The sequence below is a fragment of the Eulemur rufifrons genome, chromosome 22 (genome assembly GCF_041146395.1).
Source record: "Eulemur rufifrons isolate Redbay chromosome 22, OSU_ERuf_1, whole genome shotgun sequence".
NCBI classification, from domain to species: Eukaryota; Metazoa; Chordata; class Mammalia; order Primates; family Lemuridae; genus Eulemur; species Eulemur rufifrons.
Window position 1 is genome coordinate 1,841,960 of NC_091004.1, and position 17,176 is coordinate 1,859,135.

Consider the following 17,176-nt stretch of genomic DNA (forward strand, 5'->3'; position numbering starts at 1 on the left):
GGCGGGGCGTTCCGGACAGGCCACCCCCCCCCAGTGACCCCTCCCCTCCCCCCGGTTCTCAGCCTGCGCTGCTTGGGGACCCCCATCACCACTGGGCACGCCGGGGTGGGGGGACAGGGCGCGCCCCGCAGCAGGCGACAACTCGGAGCGCCCGGTGGGGACCCCTCCTGGCGCGCGCGCGCGCGCGTGTCGCCTGGGTCGCCCGGGGGTGTCGCGCGTCGCCTCCTACCTGCCCTGCGCATCTTCCGGCGCGCGGAGCCCGGGGCCGCCCGTCGGTGCGCGGGGCTCGCCGCGTCCGGGGGTCCGATCGCGAGTCCCCGCGTCGCCTCACTCCATGGTGGCCCCGCGGGGCCCGCGTGTCCCCCCCGCCCCCCGACCCCCCCACACACCCCGGGCGCCGCCGGACTCCGCGCAGCGCGCAGGGCCAGTGGGGCGCGCGGGGACAGCGCAGGGACGCGGGGCTCCGGGGGTGGGGACCGCGGCGGGGACAGCGCGCCGCGTCCTCGGGCTCCGCGCTCTGGCCGCCGCCTCCGCCCGCGCCGCTGTCGCCTCCGCCCCCTCCGAGACGTTTCCTCCGCTCCCGGCGAGAGGAAGCGTTTTTTTTTTTTTTTTCTCCTGCTCCGTCCGGGATCGAGGGAGCCGAGGGTCCAGGCGTCCCCGGCGCGCATTTAAAGGGACCGTGGCCGTGGGGACTGCGGGGCGCCGGAGGCTCGAGGGACGAGCACCCCGACGAGTTGGGCTTCTGGAGGCTCCCTGGTCCCATCCACCCGCCCGACGGCCCAGCCGTCCGTTTTATTTTCCGCTTTGGGCGTTCGCTCAGTCCTGAGACGGTTGCCCGTGCCGAGCACTGCACAAGACAGCGCCAAATCCTCGCCAGAAAAAATAAAAAAAGGCAACAAATATCATTTCCAAGCGTGGCTTGGGGGACAGAAACCAGGGCCGAGGGGCACCAGCGCCCGGGGCTGTCAAGGTGGGGCCGGGGATCCCACGGGAATCGTTCGGGGTGCGGATGTTTGGGGGGCCCCTCCGCAGGCTCGCTGAATCAGAAACCCCCGCGTTTTAGCCAATCCTGGGCCTTTCTGATGCGAGCTGGCGTCGGAGAAGCGCTGGAGTTCAGAGAATGGGCGATCAGGGAGGGCTTCCCGGAGGAGGTGACATTGCAAATGCGGACCTGGTTGGTGAGAAGCGCTTGGTTATTCGCCCCCGCCCGGTTCCTGGCCTGGTGCTGGGTGACAGATGACCCGGGTCCCAAACCCTCCAGGAGCTCACGGTCCGGTTGTCCCCGAGACGGGCGGATGGTTCTGCTTCCCCCAGACTGGTGCTGGGCCGGGGAGGAGCTCAGAGCACGCCGGGGCGTGGAGAGGGGTTTGCAGGTGGAGCCACCAGCTGGGGCCACCACTTCAGGTGTGAAAAAGCACGTGCCACCTCGGAGGAGGTGGTGGGGGCGGGGCCTGGCTTGGCGCGGGTGGCGCCGCAGGTGGACACAATTTTCCTCCCACCCTAAAATCGAGAATCGAGTTCCATCTTTGCGAACGTCCCTTCCCCCTCTGAGGCCCCCCAAAAAGTCCCTGAGCCAGCAGCCTTTTGTGCAAAAAGACTGTGACTTTGGAACAGGAAACCGGTGGCTGACTTTTGTGTCACTTCGCTTCTTAATAAACTTTAATCCATGCACGGAGGTCGTGGAGGTGGCAGAGAGGGGACACGTATCCGTGTTTCAACGTGGGTTTAAATGAGCAACTAGTTACGTCGCTTGCAAAGTTCATGCAAAAAGAAAATACGTTTTGTTTTTTTTTTTAATAGAGCTCGTTTCTGGGGATTAGCAATAAAAGCAAAATAATTTAGGACCCCGGGCAGAAGCAGGTGACGGAGGCTGCGCTAGTTTAACCCACCGGCAATTTGTCACTTGTGGCCCTGGTGCAAAGAAGGGACTTGCAGGAAGGAGCCCTCAGCGCCCTGCTAAAGCCCTCTCTGCCCCTGTCGGATTTGGGGTTCACGGCTAAGAACGTCCCCTTAAAAATACAGCAGCAAGGCCAGCTGGGAAAAGCCACCGGCCTGAACTTGTACCTTGAAGCCACATGATGCGAAGTGACATTCAATTCCTTTGTTTGCTTTTCTTTCCTAATAAGAGTCGTATGGAAGACGGTGGCTTTACAACCTCCGTCGCGGATGGGACTTACGGAGCTAACACTGAATTCAGGGCCCGTGACTGCAAATACCTACACAGGACGTGGCCGTGTCGGGCACAGTGACCACAATCACTCCCGTTTTGCGCCTTTAATGCACGTATTCTTCTCAAGAATCCTACGAGTGAGTTGCCATGGCCCCAATTCGCAGATGGGAAGACTGAGGCCTCTCTCCCTCTTTCTGTCTCTCTCTCTCTTACGTGCTGCTCGTGACGCTACCAAGGGATTTGTGTCCGGGTCCCCATTTTGCAGATGACAAAACGAGGGGGTTGGGGACACTCAGGACTGAGAGCCCAGACCTCGCTCTGCCCGTCTGCCGGTTCCCGCGTCTGCCCAGCGTCCCAGGCCGGGCCCTCCTGTCCCCACCCACGAGTTCCTTCGTGCCCCCCAAAAACGCAGAGCGCCTGCTCCGGGCCAGGCTTCGGGCCGGGCGCTGGGTGAGCAGGCGACACTCACCCCGTGTCCCCAGGCCTCCCGGGGAGCCGCGTGAACTTGGGCGTGCCTCAGTTTCCCCGTTTGCAAATCCTCATGTTTGCCGGTATTTTCTGCACTCAGTGAGCGTCTTGCCGACATCGACTCGTCCAGTCCTCTCTCGACGAGCCCGAGAGGTGGACGCCGGTGTCGCCGCCCCGGCACAGAGAGGCTGAGGCACCTGCCCAGGCATGCACAGCGAGTAAGCACGCATTGAGCACCACCGGTATCCTGGAAGGAGCAGAGCGTGTGTGGGGGAGGGGGAGGCCAGCAGGAGGCGTGGGGAGGTCTCGCCTGGGCTCTGCGTCCCACGGGGTGACAATGGAGGGTCTGTCTCCCACCGTGGGCCACCTGGGCGTCCACCTTTGCAGTCCCCACCCCTGTGGCCGGGTCCTCTTGCGCTTTTCCACGAAGCGTCACTTTTGTCGCCAGGGATCAAAGGCGTGCTATTAGAACGGAAATCACCCTGTCCCCCCCGGTCTCCTCGGCTGCCGACCCCGAGGTCCCCCGAGCCTGGGACTGCTCGCCCTGCACCACCACGGGACATGGGACATCGCCAGCGTCCGGAGCTCGTCTTTCCTGAAAAGCAATCGAGTTGCCTTCCTGGCTCCAGGGAGGACAAATCTAAGCCGGACACCTGCCGGGGTGGCCGGCGTCTTAGCTCCGCCCATTGCCACACTGTGCACCTCAGTTTTCTCGTCTGCAAAATGGGAATAGCGAGACCTCTCTCGTTCTGTCTCTTTGCCTCCATAGACAGCTCTCAGCGTGGCGGGGGGGGGAAGGGCTGGGGACAGCGGGCAGGGACACGGTGGGGCAGAATCGAGCTCAGGAGGTGACGTTGGGGCTGGCTTTAAAGGTCCAGCGGCGTTTCCCAGCTGGAGGAGAAGGCGTGGCCGTTGCAAGCGCGGGGGACAGCCGGAGCCGGGGTCTGGAAGACACAGGGACAGGCGTGGCGAGACGCGTGTCGTGGGCACAGCTCAGGATATACATGGGGAGAAGCTCCCCGACCGTGGGCGAAAGAGTTTGCACTTTGCCTCGCAGGTGACGGGGAGCCATAGAGTGTTTCAGGGAGAGGGAGTGACGTGGTCAGACCTGCGTGGCCGGTGAGTCGGGGTTGGGTGGGTGGGGGAGGGGGCGAGGACAAGACGAGAAGACCCATCGAGGCAGGAGCAGGGCTGCCCCGCAGTTAGGCCTGACCTCACGGCTATGCCTGACCCCCGGCTGCGCGAGGGAGGGGTTCAAGTGCAAGCCCGGAAGGCTTCCTGGAGGAGGTGGGCTTTGCCCTGCACTCTGCGAGGCGAGAGGGTGGGGGCAGGAGTCTGGGGCCGGGCAGGGCCCGCGGCGGGGGAGTTTTTATCGCTGGGTGGGATTCAAGGTCCGCGGAGGAAACGGCCACCCTCTTCCGGCCGGCCGGCCGTTGGCTCCCCTCGGCCACACACACCCGGCGGCAGGGGTGGCCCCGGCCCTGGGCTTCCTGACCCCGCTCCAGGCAGGCGGGATTGGGGGCCAACGGCCCTCAGGCCTCCTTCAAAACAGGAAGCTGCTCGCCCTGCTTCCTGAAGGACAGGAACTGTCGCCATGGCAACCGCGGGACAAAGAGGCCACAGTTAACCCCTCCGAGGACGCCGCCTGGCCCAGCCTGGTCCCTCTCCCGCGCCCGGTGGCTGCCGTGAGAGAGTTGTGCCAACGAGCGTGGGACTGCACACAGCAGGTGCTCAATACTTGCTTTGGGCTTAGCGTCTGGCCTTGTCGCGGCCCCTGAGACCCGGCCCCTTCCCCACCCACCTCCTGCCACCTGCCATGAGCGTGTGGCTGCACACAGCAGGTGCTCAATAGTTGCTTTGGGCTTAGCGTCTGGCCTTGTCGTGGCCCCTGAGACCCGGCCCCTTCCCCGCCCACCTCCTGCCACCTGCCACGAGCGTGTGGCTGCACACAGCAGGTGCTCAATAGTTGCTTTGGGCTTAGCGTCTGGCCTTGTCGCGGCCCCTGAGACCCGGCCCCTTCCCCGCCCACCTCCTGCCACCTGCCATGAGCGTGTGGCTGCACACAGCAGGTGCTCAATAGTTGCTTTGGGCTTAGCGTCTGGCCTTGTCGCGGCCCCTGAGACCCGGCCCCTTCCCCGCCCACCTCCTGCCACCTGCCATGAGCGTGTGGCTGCACACAGCAGGTGCTCAATAGTTGCTTTGGGCTTAGCGTCTGGCCTTGTCGTGGCCCCTGAGACCCGGCCCCTTCCCCGCCCACCTCCTGCCACCTGCCATGAGCGTGTGGCTGCACACAGCAGGTGCTCAATAGTTGCTTTGGGCATAGCGTCTGGCCTTGTCGCGGCCCCTGAGACCCGGCCCCTTCCCCGCCCACCTCCTGCCACTGTCCCTCTTCCCTGGCCTCCTGTCCCTCCCTGCCCCAGGGCCTTTGCACCTGCCGCCTCTTTTCTCGTGGCTGGGCCGGCCCTTGTCCTATTCAGGTCTCCCGAATGTCACCTCCTCACACGTGTCCAGCTGTCTCCCCCGCCCAGAGTGCCCGTCCCCGGCGGGGAGGACAGGGCTGGGTCTTTCCTGGTGCAAAGACGAGTGATTGGCACCGTCTGTTTGCACCTTCGGGCTCATGCACGCAGGGAACCCCAATTCCCTGCTCCGAAGAATCTTCTGGGCCGGTTCAAACACGGATAGCGACGCCCGACCTCACCCCAGGGAGGTCAGACCCGCCGGGGCTGAGACCGAGACCCTTCGTTCTAGAAAACACTTTGGAGCCTGCGGTGGGAGGAGCCCAGGGACCCCTTTCTCGCCATCCCAGCTTCCCGCTTGTGCTTGGATTCTCCTGCGGACGGGGAGCTCAGCCCCTCGCAGGGTCTGACCCCGTTCCCTTGCGTGGTGGCTTTGCAGAGTGGAGGTGACGGTGTCACCTCCCCCGGAGCACCAGGAAGGTTTCAAAAGAGGCATTGTCACGCGCCGCCCGGGCCAAGCCCTGATTTATTTCCCCCCATTCCAGCTCCAGAGCGGAGACCACGTCCAGAGCGCAAGGGAGGTGGCGTTTCTGGAAAGATCGTTTTAATTAGCTTAATGAGCGTGCATTTCTGCGCAGAGAGGGACTCGCGAGCCAAGCGTGACCCCCTGTCACGGCCACCATCCATTGCCAGGCATGAGCCTCCCCCGCAACGCGAAACCCAGACACTCAGAGAAACGAATCCGGCCCCGGCCCCGGCCACCCGCCAGCCCCGAGCCCAGGACGACCTCATTTGCCTTCTAAATGTTCCTCCCCTTCGGCAGGTGACAGACAGGAAGACGGAGCAAGAGAATGATCCCAAAGCCACTCCAGCCCGGGGCCAAATCCAACGACACGTTCACCCCCAACTCCACGAGGGACACTCAGAACCACGCGCTTGCAGATGGGTAAACTGAGGCTCGGGACGCTTCCAGACTCACCCTGCGTCCTCCAACCAAGTCCCCGCCTCCCGTCCCACCTCACGCTTGCCCGTTGTCCCCCGTGGACCCCCGTCCTGCCCTGTGTTTTCCTGACCCCAGCAAGAAGGGGACCGTGTTTACCGCGGGCCGAAGTTTATTTTATTTTTGTGTTTTCCCATCGCCGATTCCAACAGCTCCGCAGATGCGCGGCCGAAGGAAAACATGTTTTGCTCGTTCAACCTTCGACTTCCTTGTGGCCGTGAGGAAAGCGTGGGGTGACTTTTCCCTTGGTTATTTTCTTTTCTTTTTATTTTTTTTTCCCCATCTCCCTGTCGGGGGCACAAAAAAAAAAAAAACATGTTTTGCTTTTTCTCCGAAAGGAAGTCAGAACTTTCTCATGGACGACTTGTGGCCGAAAAAATTCATCTTCCTCCTCCCGCGGTTATCTTGGACCCGGTGAGATGCGTGAGTCAACTGCAAGGTAGAGGAGTGTCCTTCGTCTTCCTAAAAGGATGACTGTCACCGCCAAACTTTGCTCCTAACGTTACTTTTTGCAAATGGCACGGGATCGGGAACACATAGACGCAGCCGGTATCTTGGTCAAGGTCAAAGGCGTCTTGGAGTTCCCGGAGGCAGAAATGGTATATGGTGTGAGGAAGGGATCGGGAATCTTCCCGGCCCCGTGAGAGTATCCAGTTGATCCCGGGGCCATTTATCGAAAGCGTCCTTTCTCCAGCCGATATTTTGGTCAAGGTCAAAGGCGCCTTGGAGTTCCCGGAGACAGAAATGGTATATGGTGTGAGGGAGGGATCGGGAATCTCCCCAGCCCCGTGAGAGTATCCAGTTGATCCCGGGGCCATTTATCGAAAGCGTCCTTTCTCCAGCCGATATTTTGGTCAAGGTCAAAGGCGCCTTGGAGTTCCCGGAGACAGAAATGGTATATGGTGTGAGGGAGGGATCGGGAATCTTCCCGGCCCCGTGAGAGTATCCAGTTGATCCCGGGGCCATTTATCGAAAGCGTCCTTTCTCCAGCCGATATTTTGGTCAAGGTCAAAGGCGCCTTGGAGTTCCCGGAGACAGAAATGGTGTATGGTGTGAGGAAGGGATCGGGAATCTTCCCGGCCCCGTGAGAGTATCCAGTTGATCTGTTACAATCTATCGAAAGCGTCCTTTCTCCACCGCACTGACGTGTCTCCAATTGTCACACATCCGGGCCTTCCACACACGCTGGTCTGGTTCCGGACTTTTCCATCCTGTCCCTTGAGTCTGTCCGTCTGTCTTGGCACCGGGACCACCCAGTCGGAATTAGTCTTGTGTCCTCTGAAATGGATAAATTGCGCTTGGCTTTGTGACTCCTTTATGGTGGAACAATTCGGTTGTTTCCGGGGTTTTATGATTTCGAGGTGTGTCGGCCTGAGTCACAGCAATAAAAAAGCAATAACGGTGGAGACTTACGACCTGCCAGGCTCTAAGTGCCACACGTATAGTTGCTCATTTAATCTTCATAACGACCCTTGGCGGGAGGGGCAGCTGTGACCTCCTCTTTGAGAGGCTGAGTCTTTGTCACCTGCGTTTTATCTTCAAGCCACCATTTCCTTGTCCATAAAATGAAAATAATAGGTCTACTTGTCCGGGTCATCCTGGGGCTTTGGGGACCGGGACATTGTCCGCTGGTTTAGAGGAGGTTCCCGGAGGTCTTCTCCATCTTGATGGTCACCCAGGAGCTTTGGTGACCTCGGCGGAGGGCTTCTGAAGAGCTTTTTCCTCTGCAGACATTCTGAGCTTTCTTCTGGAGCTACAGGGACCTTCCCGGATGGGAAACTGAGGCTCAGAGGAGCTCGGGGTATGGCTGGTGGGACCGCCTCTCCCTGCATTTGTAGATCCAAAGTTCAGGTCTCGGCCGGGCGCGCTGGCTCACGCCTGTGTCACCCCAGCACTCTGGGAGGCCGAGGCGGGAGGATCACTCGGGGTCAGGAGTTCGAGGCCAGCCTGGGCAACACAGCGAGACCCCATCTCTACAAAAAAATTTAAAAAAAAAAGAAAAGAAAGGACCAAGTTCAGGTCTCTCCTGATCACCAGCTCAGCGGGACGGGTGATTGGCCCGGAATGTTCCCTCCCCACGCACTGGGCAGCCAGTGTCACCAACCTCACTAGCTGAGTGACTTCCTTAGGGTATCGCCCGCCTGCCTGCTGTGAAACCAAGCCAGACGGAGGCAGATTTGGGGCTGGCCCGTGACGATGGCTCCCGGCTCCCCCGAGAGTGTCCCTCGGGGGGCCTGTCTGTGCCCGGCTGCGTGTTCTGGGGACCGTGCGGTGCAGGGACCTCCACGGTGGTGGCGCGGTGGCTCTGGGGGCCAGGCCGCGTGCCGTCAGCTGCCCGTGATCAATGTGAATAATAAACGTTTCGAGTTAATAAGCGCCGGTTAACTTCTCCCGCTCGGGTGACAAATGGGCTTCCCCGAGCCCATAACTCACGCCGCGGCCTCCCCTCCCTGATGTCACCGCTGCTGCTGAGAGATGTCACCAAGGGAGGAGGAGGAGGAGGAGGAGGGCGCTGGCTGGGCTCGGGCCTTGTTTGTGGCACCGGACGCCACAGTTTAGGGTCTTTCTGGCTGGTTTTTGGCTGCAGGAGAGACAGTGGGGGAAGGGAGGGAGGTGGCCTTTGTGTCACCGTGGCTGGCTGAGGGGGCGGGGGGCACACATGGGCGAGCCCTTGCCTCATGTGTCCAAAAAATTAACGACCTGGGCTGATCCCAGGGGGCTTGATGGATACGAGAATCGCGGGACGGCGGGGGAGGGTTTGCAAACGGTGGACAGTCGTCGCGGGAGACGAGGACGGGGGGACAGGAGGGGACAGGCAAGGGCCTCGCCCGTGTCCTCGGTCCTCCTCCAAGCGTGGGCCCGCGGCCAGCAGCCTCTGCGTCCCCCGAGGGCTGCCAGGACGACAGCACCAACCCGCCCCAGGTCTGGGGACCAGAATCTGCAGGTCCCTAAGCTCACCCAGCCGGGGACGCCCTGGGCCACCCCCCAGCGTGGCCACAAGTCACTCGGGGGGGGGGGGACCCCGTCTCCCAGCGCTTGCCAGGAGCAGACGTGGCGATCGATGGCAGCCGGGGGGAGGTGGCCGGCGATGGCCTTTCTGTACACACCCCGCAGCCTTCGCCGCTCCTACGCGTGGGCATCGTGTGACATGCAAACTGGTTGTCACCGTAGGCTCAGCCCCTGCGCCCCCAGATCTTTGGCCAAGATGAAGAAACCCAGCCCGGTCCCCTCTGCGGTTTCCAGAAAGCATTCCAAGCACAGACGGGGACACGAGGGCGAGGCGGCCCAGGAAAGAGGACGCTTTGGGAAACTGAGGCAGGGAGAACCCACCAGGCTCAGCGAGGACGCTTTGGGAAACTGAGGCAGGGAGAACCCGCCAGGCTCAGCGAGGACGCTTTGGGAAACTGAGGCAGGGAGAACCCGCCAGGCTCAGCGAGGACGCTTTGGGAAACTGAGGCAGGGAGAACCCGCCAGGCTCAGCGAGGACGCTTTGGGAAACTGAGGCAGGGAGAACCCGCCAGGCTCAGCGAGGACGCTTTGGGAAACTGAGGCAGGGAGCACCCACCAGGCTCAGCGAGGATGCTTTGGGAAACTGAGGCAGGGAGAACCCACCAGGCTCAGCGAGGACGCTTTGGGAAACTGAGGCAGGGAGAACCCGCCAGGCTCAGCGAGGACGCTTTGGGAAACTGAGGCAGGGAGAACCCGCCAGGCTCAGCGAGGACGCTTTGGGAAACTGAGGCAGGGAGAACCCACCAGGCTCAGCGAGCAGTGAGAAGGGGGGGAGGGGTGGGCGCCTGAAGGTCCCCCCCCGGGAGGGGCCGTGCTGAGCTGTCCCGAGGGAGGGGACAGCCTTCCAGCCCGTGCGTGACGAAGCCACCGGCCGGCACGTCCCCTCAAGAACTGTTCTCAAATGACTTTCAAGAAAGAGCATTCGCTGCTGGAACTAGGACGGCTACAAAAACAGGTCGCACAAGTCCAACACAACAGAAGTGACACAGAAAATAATGTCATCATCTTGGTCACCACTGGTGATTTCTTCCCCCCCGGGGGAGGGTCACCCACCGAGAGCAGCGGTTTGGAGACTGTTTCTTCTGCAGCGGACGCTGCGCTTTCAGACACGTTTACAAAAAACGGGAATCGTCCTGCAAACGTGACTTTGCAACTGTTTCTTTTTTTTTGTCTAATAATTGTATCATCAACGCGGGGGGCCAGGTCCCCACCCACGGATGTAAGTCCCAGAATTCATTCATTCAATGTCCTCCTAAGGATCAACATGTAGCACATTTTGTTTGTTTTTTTTTTTTTGCAACAAACATCCTCATGCATTTAGCACGTTTTTTTTTTTGCAACAAACATCCTCATGCATTTAGAAGCGTTATTTTTTTTTTGCAACAAACATCCTCATGCATTTAGCGCGTTTTTTTTTTTGCAACAAACATCCTCATGCATTTAGCACGTTTTTTTTTTTGCAACAAACATCCTCATGCATTTAGAAGCGTTATTTTTTTTTTGCAACAAACATCCTCATGCATTTAGAAGCGTTTTTTTTTTTGCAACAAACATCCTTATGCATTTAGAAGCGTTTTTTTTTTTTTGCAACAAACATCCTCATGCATTTAGCGCGTTTTTTTTTGCAACAAACATCCTCATGCATTTAGCACGTTTTTTTTTTTTTTTTTTTTGCAACAAACATCCTCATTACGTATCACCTTACATGTCTATTTGGTTTTGCAGGATCCATTTATCCAAAGCGGAATTGCTTGGATCAAAAGGGCAAACGCATTTTAAACTTTAATACGCGATCCTGTCCCCAAAGATCGCGGCGGCTCAACACTTGCCACCGGCAGCGTCAAAACTGCTCCGCCGCCCCCTCCTCGCGGGCTCTGTGTGTCATCAATATTTAACACTGTTTGCAATCTGATAGGAGAAAAAAAATGACATTTCGTTCTTCTTTGAATCTGCACGTCCAGGACTGCCTGAGAGGTTTCAGCATCTTTTTTTTTGCATTTGCTTCTTGGCCGTTTGCATTTTTGCCGCTTTTTCGTCTTTATTTTTTGCTTTGCATTTATTTTTCTTATCGATTTCGAGGCACTGGCTCTGCGCGGCGACAATAGCAAGCCTTTGTCTGTCTCGGGGGGGCTGGAAAGATCTCTGTGAGCTGCCGCAGCACAGGTGAGATGCCACCGCGAGATAAAACCACAGGGACGAATGCAAATTCCAGTTCTCGCATCTGCAAGCCCACCCCGGGCCTTGGAGGAAGGAGAGGGGTCTCTTGGCCACTCGGGGCCAGTTCGAGGGGACGGAACAGTGGGGTGCAGCTGCTCAGACAGCTGAAAGGGATTTGGGGTGCGTTTGCAGAGGTTGGGGGTTCGCCATGTTCTGCCCACTTCTGGGGAAGGTGCTGAATTCCTGGTCCCTCGAGATGGGGCAGAGGGCTCCCCTTCCCACGAGGAGCCGAGCGAGGCTATCTCAGGACAGGAGGACCAGAGGGACCAGAACGGGGCCTGTGACACCCAAAGCCGTGGGTCCCAGGTGACAATGACAAGGACCTTTCTCCTTAACTGCCTGTTTCCCGAATGGCATCCCCAACACTCTCCCCGTTCCTGCTTTATCTCCTCCCTCTCAGTGCTTGCGACGATGTCTAACATCCCATCCGTTTTATTAATTTGGGGGAGAAGCACTGGCTGTGCGTGTCCCCCTCACCGGCACGTCAGCTGCACGGGGACGGGCGTTTCGGTCGGTTCTGCTCACCGCTAGAAATAGTGACCGCTTCTGCCCCCATCAGAGCTGTGCGGAGACGGGGATGCGCCGCCCGCTAGGTAGTGAGCTCCCCGTCAGGAGAGGTAAGCAAGCCGAATCTGCCCGGCCACGTCGCAGGCTCTCTGCGTGGGAGAGCCCGGCATCCATCTGCGGTCCCTCCCACCAACGTGAGGTCCAAAAAGGGGGGCTTCGGGTCCACGGGAGGAGACCCCCACGGGCTTCCCGGAGGGGGCCGCGAGTCAAACGGGGAACTCTCCAACTGGGTCAGCTTCTGTTTATGTCCCGGCCTGGCCCGCCCCCCCCCCGGGCAGCCCCAGGCCAACCCCGACTCCCCCCCCACCCCGCCACCCCCCAGGGTGCGTTGGAAAATCAACCCGCATCGTCACCCCAGACTGCAAATATCTCAAAATATCGCCGGCGACTTCCTCCCGCGACAAGCCCTTCCCTTCCCTGTGGGTTTGCAAGAAAAAGCTTCTTCCATCCCTGGGACGTGCGGAATTTCCAGTATTTTTCTTCCTCTGGCCTTTTTATTATTATTATTATTACGGGTTTATTATTATTATTATTATTACGGGCTTATTATTATTATTATTTTTTTTTTTTTTGGCCCTCAGAGGCCCGCATGGTGTCGCCTGAGGCAGCTCCAGGCGCTGTTTTGCAGCAGGGACGGGGACCAGCGGGAACAATGACTCCATAACTCACCAGAAACTCCCGTCCGATGACGATGACATTTTCCTGTTGCCGACCGCGGTCCCCTCGGGTCCCCGCCTGCCCAGACTGCTTTTTCCTGCAGCTACAATTTAAAAGCGACAGAGGCCGCAAGCGGGCAGGGCCCGACGGCGGGGGACAAGGGTGGGGGGGGTGACAGTGAATGGGACCAGAGCCGCCCCCCCGTCCCGAAGTCCCCAGCTCTGCCACCAGCCACGGCCGGGGGTGACTGACTGCAGGGCTGTCTTCGTTTCAAGGCCCCAAGACCACCATGGGCCACAGCCACCGCTTGGGGACTTCAGAAAAGCCACCAGCCCTGGAGAGATCAGAGGGCTGACAGCTCAGTGACTTCATGGGGACCCGGGTGCTGTCCCAGAGGAGGGGGGACGGCAGGCAGGTCGGGGGGGCGCTGGGTTCAAAGGGGAGCGGGGTGGGTGGGCGGCACGGGCTGGGGGACGCCCGGTGACAGTCACTTGTGCCCCGTGGCTGTGGCCCAGGCTGGGAGGAGGCTCGGTCCCGAGGTCCCCTCCGCTCCGTTCAGCCTCCCGTGTCCTGTGCCGCTTGCCGGGAGCTTGGGGACTCAGCCTGGCGTCCGCTACGTTTGTGTCACCCTCCATCGGCCACTTGCTTGCCAGGTGACCTCAGCCAGCCCTGTCCCCTCTCAGCATCCTCGTGTGTGAAACAGGGACGGTGCTGGTCCCCACCTCACAGGGCTGCCGAGAGCGGGGACAGGGCCGGGACGTGGAAGGGACACCAACCCTGAGGCTGGTCCTCAGCCCCCAGCACCCAGACTGCCGTGTCACCCCCAGGTGGTGCCACTGGGGACAGCCCCGGCTGGCACAGGGACGCCCTCCGGTGGCCTGCGGGGGCGGGGGGGAACAAGGAAACTTCTAGAACCTGCCGTGCCTGGCCGCAAATGCAAAGTCACCCTAGTCTGGGCACAAGAGCCGCCTTGTCCGATTCTGGCCAGACTCTGAGACTGTCACCGTCTCCCTGCCCTCCGTGGGTGACAGGGAGTTAGCAAAGCGTCCCCATTGTACAGATGAGGAAACTGAGGCTGGGAGGAAGGACATGACTTAGCCAAAGCCGCTCTGCTTTGTAGGGGCAGAACTGGAACCCGGAAGCTGGCGCCTCCACCGGGCAGGCGGCCGACACACGATTGCTGGGACAAAACCCGGTAACGGGCACCGAGAGGGGGCGAGGCTGGCGGGGCCAGGGGTGGACGGGGAGGACGTGAGGGGGCAGGGCAGGGGCCGCTCTGGGGGGCTGAGACTGACCCCCTGGGGGACCAGCGCACGAGCCTTCCAGGTAGACGGAAACGGCCGTGCAAAGGCCCTGGGGTCAGGTGCATCTCGACACGCTTAAAGCAGGCTCAGCTTCCTGCCTGAGAATGGGGGCGTTGAGTGGGCATCCAACGGGCTAAGGTAGGTGACTTCAGTGCCCGCGACATCGTAGGATGACGATAAATGACAATTTCCCCATTTGGAGACTCAGGGGAGTTAGTAGCTGCTCATTAAAATCAGTTCACCGGCCGAGCAGGAGGAGGTCAGGATTCTCGTGAAGATCGGTCGCGCGAGGCAGGGCTGACGGTGTAGACTAAAAAGCGACCTCTGGGAACCCTCTTTCCCCTTTGCTCTGGGTCCCCCTTGTTTAAATTGCCAAGAGCGACACCCCTGCCCCAGGCCGCACCCCACGTCCCCACGGTAAGTGGGTCCCGCGCCCAATCCCCCAGTCCGGCGGCTTTCCTGTTTTCGTGACCACTCTCCCCAAGACGAAATACACTTCATGCCGGGAAGACAAGGGCACAGAGAGACACACTGCCGCTGTCCCCGTGTCCCCAGAACGCCTCTCCTGGGTCACCTCCGCGCTTCCCACAGCCGCCAGGTGGCTGCTGTTCCTGTCCCCGCCGACAGACAAGGAAACCGAGGCCTGGAATGCTAAATAATGGTGGCTGCGGCCAGGCAGGCGGGCTCCAGGGCTTGCGTTTTTTTTTTTTGTTGTTGTTTTTTTTGAGACAGAGTCTGGCTCTGTCACTCAGGCTAGAGTGCCGTGGCGTCAGCCTCGCTCACAACAGCCTCAGACTCCTGGGCTCAAGCGATCCTCCTGCCTCAGCCTCCCCAAGTAGCTGGGACGACAGCTGTGTGCCACCATGCCCGGCTAATTTTTCTTTTTTGTAGAGATGGGGTCTTGCTATGTTGTCCAGGCTGGCCTCAAACTCCTGGGCTCAAGCGATCCTCCTGCCTCAGCCTCCCAAGTAGCTGGGACTATAGGAGTAGCTGGGACTAGAGGAGTAGCTGGGACAACAGGAATGCGCCACCACGCCCGGCTAATTTTTTTCTATATATTTTTAGTTATTCAGCTAATTTCTTTCTATTTTTAGTAGAGATGGGGGTCTCACTCTTGCTCAGGCTGGTCTCGAACTCCTGACCTCAAGCAATCCTCCCGCCTCGGCCTCCCCAAGTGCTGGGATGACAGGCGTGAGCCACTGCACACGCCCGGCCTGATTTTTTGTATTTTATTTAGAGACGGAGTCTTGCTATGTTGTCCAGGCTCGTCTATCCAGAGTGCTGGGATGACAGGCGTGAGCCACCGCACGCGCCCGGCCTGATTTTTTGTATTTTATTTAGAGATGGGGTCTTGCTATGTTGTCCAGGCTGGTCTCCCCACCGCGCCCGGCCTATGCAATGCACCGTTTTCCATTCCGGCTCTTGTTCAAAGTGCAGATCAGCACCCACCGCGTGGATTTGGCGACTCGCTACTGGGCTGTCATTTATGGCTGGAAACATCCTGTCCGGACCCAACGCAGGGTGGCCTCTCTGACACCCCCCACCTGGCGGCTTCCCCTCCCCCCAAGCTCCAGGACCCCTCCCAGCTCCCCGTCCCTGTGTCTCTTCCCTCCCCACCGCACAGGGCCAGAGCTGCAGTCCCCCAATCTCCCTCCCTCTCTCCCACCTGCAGCCGGAGGGAGAGGGGACCCGCCGGTCCCTAGACCTAGGGGGCGCAGGGAGAGACAGAGAGAGGGAGAGAGGAGGGGCCACCCCCATCTCCTCGGCAGGGACGTCATTATGATTCAGCCCGGGGTGGCCTTTCTTCCCAGGCCTCTACAGGGGGGCGGAGGAGCAGATGGCTCACAGATAGGGACCCGCTCTTGGGGCTGATCCTCTATTCCCGCCTCGTGCCCAGGCGACAGCCAAGCTCCTTAACCCTTGCAGGACCGGGACACGGACGCAGCTGGCAGCGGGGGGGCGGTGGGGGGCGGGGGGGCTTGCTGAGGGGGAGGGGAGCGTCGTTAACTATTTTATTAATCGTCGTTCTCGTCGCCAGACTTAGCCTCTCCCCCTTCCTGTCAATTTTTAGCCCCTGACGATTTTCCGTAGGACCCTATGAGTTCTGACGTGCGATTAAAGGGCTATGTGGACAGCTAAAAATATACATATAGAAAAAATGAGCTGGGCGTGGTGGCACACGCCTGTCGTCCCAGCGACTCGGGAGGCTGAGGCGGGAGGATGGCTTGAGCCCTGGAGTTTGACACCAGCCTGGACAACGTAGCAAGACCCCATCTCTACAAAAAAGAAAAAATGAGCCGGGCGTGGTGGCGCATGCCTGTAGTCCCAGCGACTTGGGAGGCCGAGGCAGGAGGATCGCTTGAGCCCAGGAGTCTGAGGCTGCTGTGAGCGAGGCTGACACCACGGCCTCCCCTTCTCCAGCCTGTTTCCTTTCTCACGCCGTGCGAGGCCGGACACCCCGACCCCCTGCATTTCCCTCTCGTTTCGGCTTCCGAGTCCGGTCGTGGACGGCCTTCCCCTGTCTTGGGGACCCGCCGAGTCGGCCTGAACGAGAATCGGGGATGGGGGGGCAGGGGGCTCAGTGATAAGGGGGGAGAGCCTGCCTCAGTTTCCCCAGTCCGCAGGGCTAGTGCGTGTCTTCCGCATGTCACTTAGGCACAGATGACACGCGGCCAGGCCTCCCGACGAGACCTACCTTCTCGCCTTTGGCTCTAGCTGCGCCCCGACTTCCTCCGAGGCGTCTCCCTGAAAACCGGGTCTGGGGCTGCTCTCTGCCCGGCGAAGATCGGCAGTCAATTGGTCGTGGCTGCCTGGGTCTCTGGGCTGAGCTGCTGCCGCCCCGGGTTCGAGCGTGCTGGGATGGATTAATGATGTCTGCAAGGGCCTGGGGACGGGCGGCAAGAGCGCGCGTGACATGTGGTCCCTGTCTCTGCATCGGGCCACCCCTTTAGCCTTGGGAAGCCGCCCTGAATCCGGGGACGATGACAACAGGAAGCAGATGGAAGGGCCAATCCAGCTACTCCGATCTGATGAGAGTTTGCGACCTTTCCTGTTCACTTAGCACCTTTTTATCCTGCCCGGTTTGTTGGGGACAATCGTTGAGGGTCAAGTCGTGGCCCGCCCCCCCTGTCTCCTGGTGTTTCCACGGAGCAGGGGACGTCCCCTCGTCCTCCCTCCTCCAACAGGGGACAGTCGTCGGCCCAGGCCTGAGCCGAGGTCTCCGTTCCGACCCTTCGGGGGGCCGGAGGGTCCCCCGCCTGCAAGGACAGACGTCACGCTCCCCTGTCCCCCCGTCCCCCGCTCACCCTCTGACCCCGTCTGTCCTTGA

At 60.2% G+C, this 17,176-nt stretch overlaps 1 protein-coding gene across 1 annotated transcript in view; it reads right to left on the minus strand.

The window, feature by feature from the left end:
• FGD5 (FYVE, RhoGEF and PH domain containing 5) overlaps positions 1 to 314 on the minus strand; it is a 49,195-nt gene extending 48,881 nt beyond the window's left edge. Inside the window, exon 1 of the mRNA XM_069497671.1 lies at positions 230 to 314. Coding sequence (XP_069353772.1) covers positions 230 to 242 — 13 coding nt within the window. The 5' untranslated portion in view covers positions 243 to 314. The remainder of the gene's footprint in view (positions 1 to 229) is intronic.
• Between the last annotated feature and the right edge of the window lie 16,862 nt (positions 315 to 17,176).